The sequence below is a fragment of the Nelumbo nucifera genome, chromosome 1 (assembly GCF_055504915.1).
Source record: "Nelumbo nucifera cultivar China Antique chromosome 1, China Antique-T2T, whole genome shotgun sequence".
NCBI classification, from domain to species: domain Eukaryota; kingdom Viridiplantae; phylum Streptophyta; class Magnoliopsida; order Proteales; family Nelumbonaceae; genus Nelumbo; species Nelumbo nucifera.
The window spans coordinates 56421250-56437497 of record NC_142649.1 but is presented as its reverse complement, the minus strand read 5'-3'; the positions used below and the strand labels follow the sequence as shown (position 1 = coordinate 56437497).

At 39.6% G+C, this 16248-nt stretch overlaps 1 protein-coding gene across 1 annotated transcript in view; it reads right to left on the bottom strand.

Moving 5' to 3' along the window:
* LOC104586024 (NADH dehydrogenase ubiquinone complex I, assembly factor-like protein (DUF185)) overlaps positions 1 to 13416 on the bottom strand; it is an 87846-nt gene extending 74430 nt beyond the window's left edge. Inside the window, exons 1-4 of the mRNA XM_088896869.1 lie at positions 13233 to 13416; positions 13073 to 13149; positions 12874 to 12985; positions 6102 to 6184 (exon numbers count right to left, since the gene is read on the bottom strand). Coding sequence (XP_088752995.1) covers positions 6102 to 6184; positions 12874 to 12985; positions 13073 to 13149; positions 13233 to 13299 — 339 coding nt within the window. The 5' untranslated portion in view covers positions 13300 to 13416. The remainder of the gene's footprint in view (positions 1 to 6101; positions 6185 to 12873; positions 12986 to 13072; positions 13150 to 13232) is intronic.
* Positions 13417 to 16248: the final 2832 nt, after the last annotated feature.

Below are 16248 nucleotides of genomic sequence, written 5' to 3'. Positions count from 1 at the left end.
ATGATGTTTCCCAAGCTGACATGACTCACAATCCAAAGATGATAGATGACTCAAAGAAGGAACCATCAACTTCAGAGCCTTGAGAGAATGATGACCAAGTCTGCAGTGCCATTGAAGATGAGTAAGAGAAGACTGAAAAGCTACTGGAGGGCCACCACCATCAAGGTAATACAATCCACCTGCCTCATGCCCTCCACCAATCTTCATCCCCGTCTTGAGATCCTGAAACACACAAAAAGAGAGATAAAAGGTTATGGAACAATTAAGTGACTTGGTTAATCTACTAACAGACATAAGGTTAAAGGGGAACTTGGGAACATATAAAACAAATGATAAAGACAAGGAGGAGAGATCAACATCACCAACACCAACACCATAGATGGGAGATGTACAATCATTAGCAAGAGTAACTGTTTGAGATGTGGAGGACCGAGAAAGAGAAGAAAATACATTAGGAGTCCCAGACATATGGTTCGAGGCTCCGGAGTCAATAATCCAGGGTGAAGGCTTGGAAGCCAAGCAAGCCATACCTGAATGGGCAAGGGTAGTTGTGTTCTGCTGAAATGTCTGAAGGAAATGCTCATATACTGCACGGGGTACATTGACCATCTCCTTCCCAGAAGCACCAGTACATGTGGAGGGAATCGGGTCAATTTGCTGACTTTCAGTAATTGTACCACTACCCTTAGTCACAGCATGGTTAGCCCAAGTGTTGGGTGGACCATGTAAATCATAGCAGAAATTAACCGTGTGACCCTCTAATCCACAGTGTGTACACTTCCTAGGGGCATTACTTCTTTTTTTACCACAACCTCCCCCTAAGTCCCGACCTCCACTCCGGCCACCAGCACGGTTAAACATGGGACCACCACGGTTACCTGGAAGTCCACCACCACCTCTATTTCCACGGCCTCCCCCTCTAGTCACCACAAAACCATATCTGTCTGAGAGAGAAGAATGCTCTATAGACTCAAAAGATGTCCTCCTGAGACGAGCAAAAACTTCTTCAAGTGAGGGAAGAGCAAACCCCCCCGGTATTTGTGCACGGACAGTCTCATATTCAGCCTTCAAACCCACCAGAAACCTTGTCACATCAAGTTGCTCACGCTGTTGTTGCTGAATCTGAACATCCTGTGTCAGAGGATGATACACATTGAGCTCATTTTGGATATTCCTCAGACTTGCATAGTATTCCTCCAAGCTTTGACTGCCCTGCTTCATATTAAAGTACTCTTGGTACAACTGATACCTAGTTGTATTGTCTTGCCGAAGTACAGTTTCTTAGCATGATCCCAGATTTCTTTAGTTGTATCTAGGAACATAAAGTTCACGCTAATTTTTTGTTCCATGCTATTCCACAGCCATGTCATTATTTGTGCATCTTCCTATTCCCAGTCACTAAACCCCAGAGAATCAGAGGAGGGTTTCTCCTCTCTCACATGTTTTACTTTTTTCTTGGCCTTTAAAAACACCTCCACAGATTTTGCCCACGACACATAATTCTCACCATTCAACTTAATAAATGTCATTTGAACATTTAGGTAATCTAGAGAAATCATAACACCTGTTTTATTGTCATTCTCATCTCCAATCGATGCCATCTTAACTAATTCACCTTCAAATATTCAGCACAACTTCACACACTTCACAAAACTTATCTCACTCTCAGCACCACCAACTTCTTCAAATACACATTGCACATCAAATACAAAAACTGAAATCACTCAGTCATTAAATCAAACACCTGTACTGCACACTGCAGAACCATTCACACACCAAATACAAGGGCTGAAGTCACTCAACCATTAAACCAAACACAAAAATCAGTATAAACACCACCACACGACACAAGGTTTCACTTTCAACTATTCAGAATCACCCACACACCATTCAACACAGTACAACCACCACCACACCACTGCTGTCGTGAACTTCAGCAGTCGAAAAACTCTACTTTCAGCACACATGAGGTAAAAACAGTGAAGAACAAGGCTGATATGCATACTAATTACTTCAAACCTCCACAAAAAAAATATTTTGAACCAAAACACAGCATTTACAGTCCACTATTTGGGCAAAAAACAGAACTGCTCATACCTGTCCACAAACAGCCCTCTTCGTATCACAGAATAGAGGGCATCTAGTACACAACCTCAACGACCACCACCACAGTAACTGGAGGCATACTCACCTCCAAAACCACAAAACGACCACTCCTTTTTGGCCTCTTGTCGAGCTTCCACTCAGGCTAGAAGAAAATCGAAAAAGCTGAAATAGTTGGTGGCGAACCCAGGAAGAAGACAAACAGTGAGGAAAGAAAAAAAAAAAGGGAAAAGAGAACTAGGTTTTATTGCTCTGATACCATGTGAAACCCCTATTCGATTCTAGGTTAAAGTAGAGAAGAAGAGGAGAAGAAGAATAAGAGAAGAAGAAGGGTTCGGCCAGATTAGGAAAAATCAGTCCACCTCTAGCCGACCCACTTGTATTTATCTCCAATAACATAATTACAAGAAAGACCATATTGTCCCTCATAAGTGATGGGACACATAACTTAAACTTAAACAAAATAGACCTTTCACTCTCAGATAGATAAACCCAAATGACCAAAATACCCCTGATTTGTGTATTCTAACAACCTCAATTAGGTAGGGAAGTATCCTTAGCTGGGGCTGAGCTTGCAATTTCCTTCCAATTTCTGAACAAATCAGCTGCTGAGAAATCTTTAAATAGATCCAAGGACTTCAGCCAACGTACAACTCTACCTCCAGGACATCTGGAAGACTTCTTTCTCTATCTGAAAAAACTCTCCCATTCCTTTCTTCCCAAATAGTCCAGCATGCAGCAGCCCTGATACATCTCCACATGACTTTTCCTCTTTTTTTTTTTTTTGACCAGCTTAACATGGAGGACGAAAATAGACTTTGTACATCTAATGGGGGTGACTACCTGCACCCAAACAGAGATAAACACCACTCCCAAATGTGATTAGCAAAAGAGCAGGAAATCAGTAAATGGTAATCAGTCTCACCCTCAGCCCTGCAGAGAACACACCAATGAGGAGATAAGTAGCTATTAGGCCTCTTTCTCTGAAGTAGATCATAAGTGTTGACTCTTTCCAGGATTGCTTCCCAGCAAAAACTCTCGACCCTCGAGGATTAGGTTTGCACCAAACTTCCTTTACCGGAAAGGGCTGCCCTAACTGATCCGATGGTTGGACTAGAGCTTTAAAGTAGGATGCACAAGAAAAAAAAATCCCAGAGGCTGACAAAGTCCATACCCTGCTATCAGGTTTAGTGGGATCTTAAAAAACCCCTTCAAGAATATTAAGAAGAGACAAAGTTGTTCAAGGCATTACCTAGGTGACTAGGTGCCTTGACTTATATGAAAAAAGTCAGTAAGTCACCCTTGTAGAAAGCAAAAAATCACAAGACAGACACCTTATTATGATATTAATGCTATAGCTGCATCTTATTAGTAATTACGTGGAGACATCATACATCTATTGCATATCATATATATCACTTATGGTTGTTTTAAGGTTTTACTATTGAAATATAAAATATTCAAGGGCTTTGAAAGAGGATAAGAAAGAAGAGAACAGAAAAATAGGTTTCTTCTTTTTTTTCTATAACTACTCTCTCTACATGTATTAAATACTTTTTGTATTATAATTAATTTTGCAAATATTGTAATTAATAGATTTAAAATACTATTGTCATTTAGATATGATGATTTGCAATTTTTGAGAAGAAATTTAATGTCATTTTTAACAGTAACAGTCAATTTTTTTAAAAAATAAGAAATCTGTACAAGTATAGGTGTAATGCACCCTGAGAAGTTGACATCTAGACTCCCCACTTCTTATATATACAGTTTTTACAAGTTTCCCACTACACCCCAGAATAGATGCTCTCTATCAACTCCTCATTTGGCTATGAAATCAACCAGAAAGGCTGTTTTCAAGATTTGAACCCTGGTCACCCAGGTTGCAATGGAGCAACCCAACCATTGCACCAAGGCCTACCCTCAATTTGATTCAAAACCCTTTAGTTTAGGATATACAGTATAATAACAATTTTCAGAACATTATATAAGCCATTAATAACATCCTTTTTCAACTAGACAATGGCAAAAAGACTCATTGACAAGAAGAATCCAACCCTGTCACAATTACCTGAATATTTTTGATAGTTCATCAACCTGATTATCAGCCATTCTGCCCAATTATGGGAACCATGGTTAAATTCAATCCAATGTTTTAAAAGGTGTGGGAGGTGCATGCCGAGAGACAAGTCTCCAGGCAAGGTGCCCCCAAAACACCCTGAGGCACATGCAAAAGGATTAGGAGGCATCCTCCTCTTTAGAAGGCTTACACCTTGTGTTCGGGAGGCTTATGCTTCTTATGTTCAGAACTATGCCTCATGCCTCCAAGTAGTGGAACACCTCGCATTATTCCTCCAAGTTTTAAAAAATTGATTCAATCTAACAAACTAGGGTGTGCTTCGGGTCATTAGGATACATCTTAGTAGCTTAGGTGATAATGATGGAACTGGCGGATTTTTTAATTGCAGATACCTTGTGTAACCCAATTTAGGCTAGGTGATAATTCAGGAAAAGTTAGTGGGTCGGGTATCAGGGGTGAGTGCTCTGAACCAGGTGGAATTCTTAAGACTTTAAGCAACTCGCTGGATAATCCTGGCAAGTCTTCTCTTAGAAATTTAAAACGAGATGCTAAGGATCCCCATCACAATGACATGAGCTCCAATGCCTGGTCCAAATCTTTAGCTATACGATCTATGCCTTCCGCAGGAGGTATCGAATCAGAAGTTAGGGAAGATCTAGAGGGGGAAGTCAGAGTGGGGAGGTTGGAAACCAAGACTGTGGAGTGTCTTCAGTAGGAAAAAGAGTACAAAAGATGATGACAAAGCTAGAGAAGCTGATACCAAATCAATGAAAGTGGCAGAAATTGAAAAAGAAGGGATTGGAAGGGAGAACGGGTTGGGGGAGAAGAGTCATGGAAGAGGGGAGAGAGGAAAGAATTCTGAACAGGGATCGAGTTGGAAGAGGTTGATCGCAAGGTCTATAGTGAAACAGTAAAGAAGAATGTTGAGGAGGAAAAGGAAGGAAAGCCATGGCCAAGAGTCTACAAAAGGAAACAAAAATGCAGAACTAGACCTTTGCAAGATGTTGGGGAAATAGGTGATGAGGGTGGAGAAACATCAGCTGCAGAGGAGCAAGAAGTAGTCATAGATGAGACTCACAAAGTTGAGAGAGTCGTGGATATGAAAATGGTTCTGAACAAAGAGGTGAAGACTAGTAAAATATTGGGATTATTCTTCTTGGGTGGAGGATTTTGCAAAGGAAGCTTTTAGGGAGGTGGAAGAAGAGTCTAGAGCTCAGTTGAAAAGAAGGATAAAGGGACATTAAACTCAGACGTTGAGGTGGGTGGTTCTGATTCTGGGAGGGCTGAGGAGAATGGGATTGTGAAGGTTGATGGAGATGTAGGGGAGGGAAAGGTCAGGAGAGAAGGTTTGAAAACAGCTCAATTTTTTGAAAAGAATGCAATATTTGAATTAGAAAGAATCATTGATAGAAGGAAGGTTTATACGAAGATGGAGAAAATTCCTAATGCAGTTAGAAGATTTAGAAGACAGAAAACTAATCAAATGATGCAAGTCTCAAAAGCTTTTGCCAGGTTAAAGTTGGGAGTATTTGGGACGTGACTAAAGAAGAAGGGGAAGAAGACAAAGAGAGTCTCTCAGATGAGAAGTTCCAAGCTATGTTTTGGACAGTGGATACATGGAGAAAATGGATAAAGCTTGAATTGCATATCTCATTGGGGTGTTTTCTTCTGTGTTTTTTTGGCAGGGGTTGGAAGGGTGGTGGATCTGCAGTTTCCTGTTTTTCTATTCTCATATTTGGTAGGAGGGATATTCGTGATATTTGTTGGGGCTTTTGCAATTGTATCCGGGTTTGGACAAAAAGACCTTGGGCTCTTTAACTTCAAAGCATATGGTTTCACACTTTGGGTGACATCTGAATAGAAAATTTCCACCATAATGCATTTAACAGGAATTTCATTCAAAGCAAACAGAAACTACCTTAAAAAGCTCCACTGGAGTAAACCATGCTATGTCATGTTGCTTGTAAATTTTATCCAAGTGCCGCATGTAAGCCTTCCTCCCTGAAACACAGCAAAAAGGTAGGATACATAAAAAAACGGAGATATATTGCGGAAACAATCACATGTTTGCTTTATATAATCCAGTTACAGTTTTATGATAACATTTCTTTAAAACAAACCTACTGCAGATAGGAGCATAAGAAAACATCAAATAAGTAACATTGTTCATTTCAATTTCAGAATGCAAAAAAATAAAAAAATAAATAAAGAAGTACAACTAACAGAAAGCACATATTCTTATCTATCATTGACACTATGCAGCACTGCAAACCTAAATTTTTTATCAAAAACAACTTAGAATTCATTGATCAGAGAACTTGGTTGGAAACAGAATAAGCAATATGGCAGTTCAGACAGATTCAAAGAGAAGTTAAATACTTGATCAGACTTTTCAGTGGGTCAGAAGACCAGAAAAAAGTTTGGCCAAAGAAGGGATATACATAGGGATCAATTCTTTTGGGCTCAGTTCTAAGATAACTACTATAAGTAGGATAGGCAGATGCTGACTTGCCCATGCATAGGGATGCTTGGCATTTTTGTACTTAAATCATTCTTTTTACAAATTAACAAAAGTTTTACTCGTTACCGGAAAATAAAGAAAAAATAGAAATTCATTAATGAAGAAACAGATATAAGTAAATGTTTAAACAAATAATACTTGCATGTTCTTTTTTTTTATCAGTAACTCAAAAGGAATTTATTAATTTTAAAAGAAAGTAGAGAAACAAGACATTGTGGAAATACAGAAGACACCAAGTGTCTAAACCCCCCAAACATATTACAGCAGAGCCCAAAAATACTCTATCTCTGAACCCCTTGCTTAGCTAGACCATCTGCCAGACAATTGGCAAATCTTCTAACCCAATTAACCTGAATAAACATGCCCCTAGAGAACCAGTTGAAACGCCTAAGAACATTCCTTAGATTCCAAGATATTCCTTCTCCCTTCTTTAGCCATTCTACAACTATTTTCAAGTCGCCTTCAATAATTATTCTTTCAATACCCAATTCTTTGGCTTTCTCAACTTCAGAAATTACCTTGCTCAATTGGACCTGAGAAGAAAGCACGTATATTTCCTTCCTCATCTCTGATTACACCTCCAATTCTGGAGGGGCCAGGATTGCCCACACAACTCCCATCAAAATTCAGCTTCAGCCAACCACCAGTCCACTGTTGCTATCTGTCTTCTAGGAAATGAAGCAACTTTTTTTATAAATAACAGAAACTTTTATTAATAAAGAGATTAAAAAGGAAGATACAACAGGAGGGAGGAGTAAAATCTCTTAACCCCAAGATTTTTTTTTTTTTGTAAAAGGTAAGGTCATTTATTTATTTTTTGATCAATGTAAGGTAATTTATTCATCAAAGAAACATTATAATAAAGCCCATGCCATTAAAGGCTGCCTGGGACCACATCAGACTACAATTTCATCCAAGGCTGAGAACAAAATAAAAGACACAAATTCTGATGTTTAAATTCCTCCGTCACCAACACCCAAGAAAATAACTTGCCCACAGCTCTCTGAACTATTTCATCTAAGCTTTTAGCTTTACAACAGAAAATTCTGCTATTTCTCTCAGTCCAAATAGACAAAAGCACAGCTGCCGGAATGGTGTTCCAAACCAGTTTTCCTTTCTTGCTGAGGCCCTCAATACTCCAACAGTTCAGCAGCTCCTTCACTGAATTTGGCATTATCTAACTAATTTCCAAGGCCTTAAGAAAGTGCCCCCAGACATAGGAAGAAATTGGGCAATGGATACACAAGTGCTCAGTAGTTTCTGCAAGAGTACCACACAAGCCACACGAGATATCCAGAATCTGAATACCACGTCTCTCCAGATTAACTCTAGTCAGACATTTATCAAGAACCATTGTCCAAACCAGAAAATTAACCTTAGAGGGGCTAGTTGAATTCCAAATCTGCCTGGCGGGGAAATTCTCCTGACCTGAACTAAACAGCTTGAGAAACATAGATTTAACAGAGAAACAACCATCTGCATTCCATTTCCAGCTCCATTCGTCCTCCAAACTTAAATCAATCATCTGATTTTGAAGCAAACCCAACAGTGCCACATACTCTTCCACCTCCCAATAAAACAAGCTCCTCCTGCAAAGCGGATTCCAAATAATGGAATCACCTGATGCATTAAAATTCTCAGCTATAGAAGAATCCTGATTTACAGAGACTTGGAACAGAAGAGGGAAAACTTCTTTCAAATACACTTCTGAACACCAGAGATCCTTCCAAAATTAAATTCTTTCCCCATTTCCCACCTTAAATCTGATCCCTTCCAAGAAGATAGGAAGGTACTTCAAAATACCTGCCCATAGAGAACTCACCCCTCTAGAACGAGGACACTTGGATCTCCAATCACCCCACTCCACCCCATATTTTTCCGCAATAAGGTTTCTCCACCATGCATTTCTTTCAGTGGCAAACCTCCATAACCATTTACTTAGAAGGGCAGAATTAAATTTCTTCAAATTCCTTATTCCCAGCCCACCAACTTTCTTTGGGAGACACACTTGCTCCCATTTTACAATATGGATCTTCTTTTCCTCTTCCCATCCCCTCCATAAAAAAATCCTCTAGATTTGCTCCAGCCTATTTGCTATTTTGATTGGGATGGGGAATAGAGAAAGGAAGTAAGTAAGAAGATTTGAAAGAGTACTCTTAATCAGTGTCACTCGGCCCCCAAATGAAAGATATTTTGCCTTCCAAAAAGCCAATTTTCTCTCCATTCTCTCTATAATTGAAACCCAAGTCGCAGAAGAAGAAAATTTAGCCCCAAGAGGCAGCCAAAATACTTAACCGAGAGATAAGCAGTTTGGAAAGCCATCACTTCTGCACATTCTTCTAAGTTTGGAACAAGACCCACTGGGATGATCTGACTCTTACTCAAGTTAACTTTGAGTCCAGACACCACTTCAAACCAACTCATAATCCCAAGCACTAATTCCAACTAAATCGGGGATGCATCAACAAAACATAAGGTATCGTCTGCAAACTGGAGGATATTAACTTTTTCCTTTCCTGGAGAGATTGCAAATCCATCCCAATACCCATTATCTGCAGCCTTCTTACTGAAAAGAGTTAGGATTTCCATGATACAGATAAACAGCAAGGGGGAAAGTGGGTCTCCCTGCCTCAAACCTCTAGAACTACCGAAGAACCCCATAGATTGGCCATTAATTAGGATAGAAAATTTTGGGGTCTTAACACATACTCTGGTCCAGTTTCTCCATTTCTGCCCAAAATTCATTTTCTCCAGCACCAGATCCAAGCAATTCCAGTTAACATGATAATATGCTTTCTCAATATCAAGTTTACAAATTACACTCGAGGTACCCTCTCTTCTTAACCCCAAGATTTGAAAAAATCATTGACCTAAAAGTCTAAAAACAAATCCAATGCTTTAACCCAACGAGCCACCCTTAGGGTTATGATCTCAATCAAGGCTTCCTTGTTTCTCTCCTTATCCCCAAATATTCTTGAATTTCTTTCCTCCCAGACTGTCCGAACCACTGCTGCCCTGGTACATCTCCACATTAGTCCGCCTCTTTTATTTGTACAACTGCAATTAGAAGGGCTAAACAATCCTTCCAAGCCGACAAAGGGGCAGGGAATTAAGAAATGAAGTGCAGTCTCACCATTTAATTTACATAAGCAGAACCAATTGGGGACAAACACCAGTTTGGTCTTTTCCTTTGGAGCTCACCATATGTGTTAATGCAGCCGTGATACACTTCCCAATAGAAAGCACTAACTCTAGGAGGAATGGGGGAACACCAGATTTCCTTAACAGGGAAAGAAGGAGAATGGGAAGAAGGGGAGGCTACAAGTGAATTAAACAAAGATTTACAAGCGAAGAGCTCAACATGAATTTCAGATTTACAAGTGAAGAGCCCAACAGCAATGTAAGTAAAGCAGGCACACTAGGAATTTCAGATTCTCTAAGGTTTCTAGTGAAGCCCAAGTTTAACTCAAGAGAGGAGAGAGGGACAAATAAATTCTGACATTGGTCTACCTTTGAGATTGGAAAGAGTGTAAAGGGAGGGAAAAGTTTCCTTCAAAGGGGACTCCCCGAGCCAAATATCTTCCCAAAACCTAATCTTCTGACCCGAGACCAAGTCATACCTGATGTGGTTGAGGAAGATAGGAAGAGAGTCATGGATGGATTTCCAAGGAGTAGACATGTTAGCTCTTTGAAGACAACCAGCATCCAATCTGTTGCTTGGCAGCCCATGCACACTTGCAACCACTTAATGTGAAAGTCTTTGACCTTCTTTTGGAAATCTCCATAGCCATTTACTCAACAATGTCTATTTTTTAATCTCAAATTTCCAATTCCCGACCCCCCCCCCCCTTTTGCTTTTAACTTTATCACCTTCTCCCAACTAAGCAAGTGATCTTTCTTCCCTTCCCCAAGTTCCCACAAGAAGTCTCTCATAATATTTTCAATTTTTTTCACAACTTGCAACAGGCCACTATGGGATAGAACCTTAGCAATGATCTTGTATATGCTGGTTACTAGGCTGATAGGTCAAAAATCCCTTGGATGGGTAGCACCTGGTTTCTTAGGGACCAAATCTATGAAAGTGGAGTTCATCCCCGAGCTAATTTTACCCCTGCTATGGAGTTCATTGAATGCTTTGACCAAATCAATTTTGATTATCTCCCAACAATCTTGATAGAAAACCATTGTATAAACCATCGGGACCCAGAGCTTTAGATTTATCCATTGAAAAAATTGCTTCCTTAATTTCCCCTTCCTCAAATCTTTTTTCCAGGAGCTCCACTTGACCTTCACAGGGTTGCATAAACTCATTGTTTAATAGATTCCGCAATTTGTTCTATTTAGTGCCATATTCATTGTCAAATTATGAACCTTTAAATCATTTCTTACTACTTCAATAAGGGATGGCAACAGGACGTGTTCAAGGAGGGTTTTGTAAATTCTAGACCCTACCCACCTCCCTAAACCTCCCAACCCGTACCCGCCTCAAAACCCATAGTGAGTTGGATTTTGAGAATCCAAACCCTACCTGCACATGAAAATGCAAAACCCTCTCTGACCCTACCCTCCCCACATTCAAAGATAGGGAGGGTTGGATTTAGATCCCGTATCTAATTTCCTATTATTTCTTGTAAGCAATAAATAAGTAAAATAACACGAATAAACAACAAAATTTCCAATTATTTGATTAAGATATGTATAAAACACACGAACTATCAATTATCTTTCACGTAAAATTCAAAATATTATTAAATTCAACACTTGGTACATAAAATTTATATGCTTTCCAACAATATGCAGGTCGGGGAGGTCGGGTTTAGCCTAATACCGTACCCTGCCCGTACCCGCCCCAAAACCCATCCTTCAAGCAAAAAAACCCATCCCGTCAGGTAGGGTAGGGGCAAGTACCCACTGGGTAGGGTAGAAATTGCCATCCCTAACTTCAATCAATGCCCCTTTTGGTCTGCCGCTAGCTATTCTAGCCCCTTCAACTTGTAACGTTACACTTCTTCTTATAGGTGCTGTACATGGTCTCTGAATGTGACCATATCATATAAATCTACTTTTCTCATTTTACCACCTGTTGGGGCAATTCCTAGGTAGGGGTGCAATTAAACCAAGACGAACTTCAGCATGTCTTGGCTTGGTTCAACTAAAATACTCCTATATTTGAACCTAATTTCGAGGTCAATTCAAACTCTATTTTCCTGTATGTTATCTTTTTTTATTTTATATATGTATATACGTGTATATATATCTAGCCAGGATTGCGAGCTTCCAAGCCTAATTGAATTTGAGCCCAAACTATTCGATTCAAGCTCAATACGATTGCACCCCTACTCCTAGGCTCCTTCAAATAATTTCATTTCTGATCCTGTCATTCCTATGTTTCCATTAATCCATCTCCACTTTCACACTTCTACAACACTCATTTTTTTGTAATCGAATTCCTCAATAAATAATAAATAAGAATAAATGCTGAAAAGCTGAGTTCTGGTTAAAATCTCAATCAGTATATTGGAGGACGCTATGTAAAGATCCTCTCTTATAAAAGATAAATTATATTAGCAAAAACAAGAAGAACAAGATGGAAAAACCACTTCAAGGATGGGGGCCTCACAAACTTAGAGCTCAATTCAGATTATGCTTCTTTATTGTCTTTCAGCCATATAGCATCTACATATATAAGAAGTAAAATATTTACTTGAACCTAATAGATCCTACCTAAATCTAGTCTTAATTCAATCCAGATAATTCAAACATTTACTTGCTATTTCCGTCTAATTAAGTAAAAGTAACCTCCTCCTCAAGGTCAAGCTATTTGTCATTAAACTCATCATGCTTCTCCCAGGTTCCAAATCTTTGTCAAATAACCATCATGCTGAAAAATCAAGTTCTAGGTAGTAGGTACAATCCCAATCAGCATATTAGAGGAGTCCAATACCATCTAGGCATCTAAAAATCCCAATCTTGTAACTTGGTTAACCATCAGACCAAAAGATCCCCAATTATTAGCTTAGGCATTTCTAAATATTTAGGACGAGTTAATATTCAATAGTCACATTCAAGCATGTAACAGGAAATACTTTTATGGTTTTAGTATTCAAATATACAAAGTAGAAAGAGACAGATATACCACAAGCTTGAAAATGGAAAATGTGTAGAGTACCTTCTAGCTGATTGAATTTGATGCTTTTCTCGAGCATCCCGACTACCCCAGATCTTTGAGAGAAATACCCATGATTAGGATCATATAATGCAGAACGAATAAAATCTCGAACCTGCACACAATTGAAATGCCGAGGAAAATTATCACTTTAATCCCAGAAGCACTAGGGACATTTATTTACAGTCAAAAAGAGACTAACGAGAATGGGAGTTTCGCCAACTATGCTGGTAGAGAAGAAAGCCGGAGATGGATACGCTAAGGGTTCACCTGAAAACACTGGAGCAAACCAGCAATAGGATTAGTAAACCACGAAGAATGGCATAGAGAGAAAGAGAGAGAGGGTGGTTGGTTGTTGGTACCTTTGGTTGCCCGAAAGGAGAAGAGGATAGAAATCTTTACAGCATCGGATGTTCGACGGCCCATCATTATTCGTTGGCTGTCTCCTCACTGTTTTTCAATCACAATTTCACAGAGCTCGAGCTCTGGAAAACTGAAACCTCTAAGGTTTAAACTCCAAGTGTAGTCATGAGTCATTCAGACTTTCAGAGCCCGACCGGACGACCCGCAGACCGGTTCTGTTCTGTCTTCTATGTAGACCTGTTCACGGGCCGGGTTCGGACCGAGCTTAGCCTCCATATCAACAGAACTTGTTAAGCCCGAGCCCAGGCCCGGGTCCAAGCCATAAGCCCGACCTTCAAATTGGGCAAAAAGATTTTCGATTTTTACTTACCAATAAAACTGACTTATTTATATTAAATAACTTCAAAACCGAAAAATACATAAAGATCTTATAATGGCTTGAGAAAAGAGAAAGAAGAACAAATTAACAAATTAACAAAAAGCTCGAGTCTGGCAAAAAGAAAAGTTGGGCATAGTGTTTTGGGCATGAGCCTGAGTCCACAAGCTTAAAATCCTGTCTAAGTCCGACAAAGAATGGGCCAGCCGATCCAGCTTTGAATTGGGATGCTGGCAACCAATTTGAATTGGGATCCAGCTTAAAATTCTCCACACTCAACTTTGAATTGGGATGCTGACAACCAATCCAGCTATGCTCAAGGATAAAATATAAAAGGACGTTATTGTATTCTAGCACTTAAAAATATACGATTTTTTCTTAAAAATAATATTTAGCAAAAATTTCTAAATTGTTATAGTGATGGAACCAAGTTGGATCAATGTTTTAAGACTCGATCTAGACCGACAATGGATAGTAAAAAATTGGAAATTGGTGGCCTTTTTGGCAAGGTTTTAAAAACCGACCTGGAAATGTAACCGCTTTTATCACTAGTTTTTTGGGTCAGTGGTTTGATCGTCTACATCGAACGGTCTAGGGGTGCAAGTCAAGTAGGTTGGGTCGAGTTTATGGTCAACCCAGGCCCGGTCTTAAAATTTGGGCTTAAGGCCCGAGCTTGGATTGGGCCTGAGTTTAAGCCCAATTTTCCCAACCCGAACCTGGCCCACACTGTAATATGATGCACTTGGGTTGGGTTCGGGCTTGAGTTGGTCAATGAACCCACTCAAAAATTATGCATATATATGTAAATTTATGCAAATATGTCTACATACATTTATGTATATATGTAAATATTTATGTATATATATATATATATATATGTATGTATGTACAAATGTGTATAGTTGGGTCGAGCTCAGGCTACCTAAGGGCTAGGCCCGAGTCTGGCCTAAAAAGTAAAAAATCTTGACTTCTTGGACCGAGCCCAACCTGAGGACCAAAAATTCAAGCCCAACCTGTGTAAAATTTTGGACTGGGCTAGTTTGGGCTTGGGTTGGGCTCACCCAAGTTGCACCCCTACCTGAGTAGAAGGTTTAGTGCTTCAACCTTCAAGTGTTCGGACCAATAGTTCTCTGATCAATTCAATGGTTTTTTTTCTCAAAAAAGTGGTCAAACCTAAAAACAGACACGAATATACAACCAGTTCCTAGGTCAAATAGTTCGATCATCCAATCTGGTTTGATTTTTAAAACAATGCTTTCCAGGTCCCAATTAACTAGTAAAACCGAACTCATAAAGCATTTCTGATTTTTAATCCAATCCAAGTCTTAAAACATTGAGTTGGAATCCTAAAAATTTATTTATTAGATATCATTATTTGCAAAATGTTAATTATAAGGGAGTTAATATCGATTTGGTAAAAGTAATTAATAAATCCCCTCTACATTGTATACAAAAGGATTGGATCCATATAAGTAAAGTCTCTCTCCTAGGGATGACAATTTTCCCTTTGGTTCATGGAAAAACTTGGAGCCAACCCTGTGAAGGTCAGTTCTTGGAACCTATACTTTTGGGGTTGGTTCGATGGTCTACTCTTGGAACCTATAATTTTTTTACTCTCCCCCTTAAAAAAGGGCAAATTTCTTAAAATATCCCTGTTTAACTATTGTTTTGCAACTCCACTATTATTTCTCAGTTCTACAATTGACACCACGTGACGCGTAATTATTTTTAAACCCAATATTACCCTCTTCGTCTAATGACCCCTCGACGAGCGTTTTGGCTTCTTCAGTTAGGCCACTAACACTGCACAGACGCTATCGGTAACCACCCCCTTTCCGATCTATGATGGCCTTTCCTTTTCTTTTCTTGGATTTTTCCAATTGATATCCAGTAAGGACTTCAGTCCGGTGAGTACCGGCCACTGAAGATGGAGAAACGTCGGAGCACTCACAGAGGTTGAAATGCACGGAAGGGAAGCAAAGATACAAATAGTTGTTGGTGATTTTAGGATATGTTTGCTACAGAACAAATACCACGTTCATAACACTGGACTGGGGTATGAGAGAGCTGACGATGAACCCAAGAGTGATGGAAAAGCACAGGCTAAAATAAGAAGTATCGTTGGGGACAGAAGAAGCGCTACAGAGGATGATCTGGCCCAAATGCTCACTACTTGAAGGCTGTAATCAAAGAGAGATTCTGGTTGCGTCCACCACTTCCAGTACTAGTCCCAAGAGAATCAATGGAACACATAACCACAGATGGGTATGGGTATGACATTCCGAAGAAAGCACAGATCTTCGTCAATGCCTGCGCAATGGGAAGGTATCGGGAGTCATGGGAGAACCCAGAAGTTTTTGAACCAGAGAGGTTCATGGGAACCTCCAATGATTTCAAGGGCCAGGATTTCTAATTAATACCGTTTGGAGTTAGGAGAAGAGGCTACCCTGCTATTACATTTGGCGCAGAAAGCATTGAACTTGAAACTTGTTAAAGAGTACTCGTTTTATCATTCTGTCCTCTGTCACAAGCTTTTCCCTTCATAGCACTATTTTGAATTTCTGATCATCTTAGAGCTTGGAGGCGTATCTGAACCACATGGCTACGATTCGATTCAAATCTGAATGTTGTAGCGATGA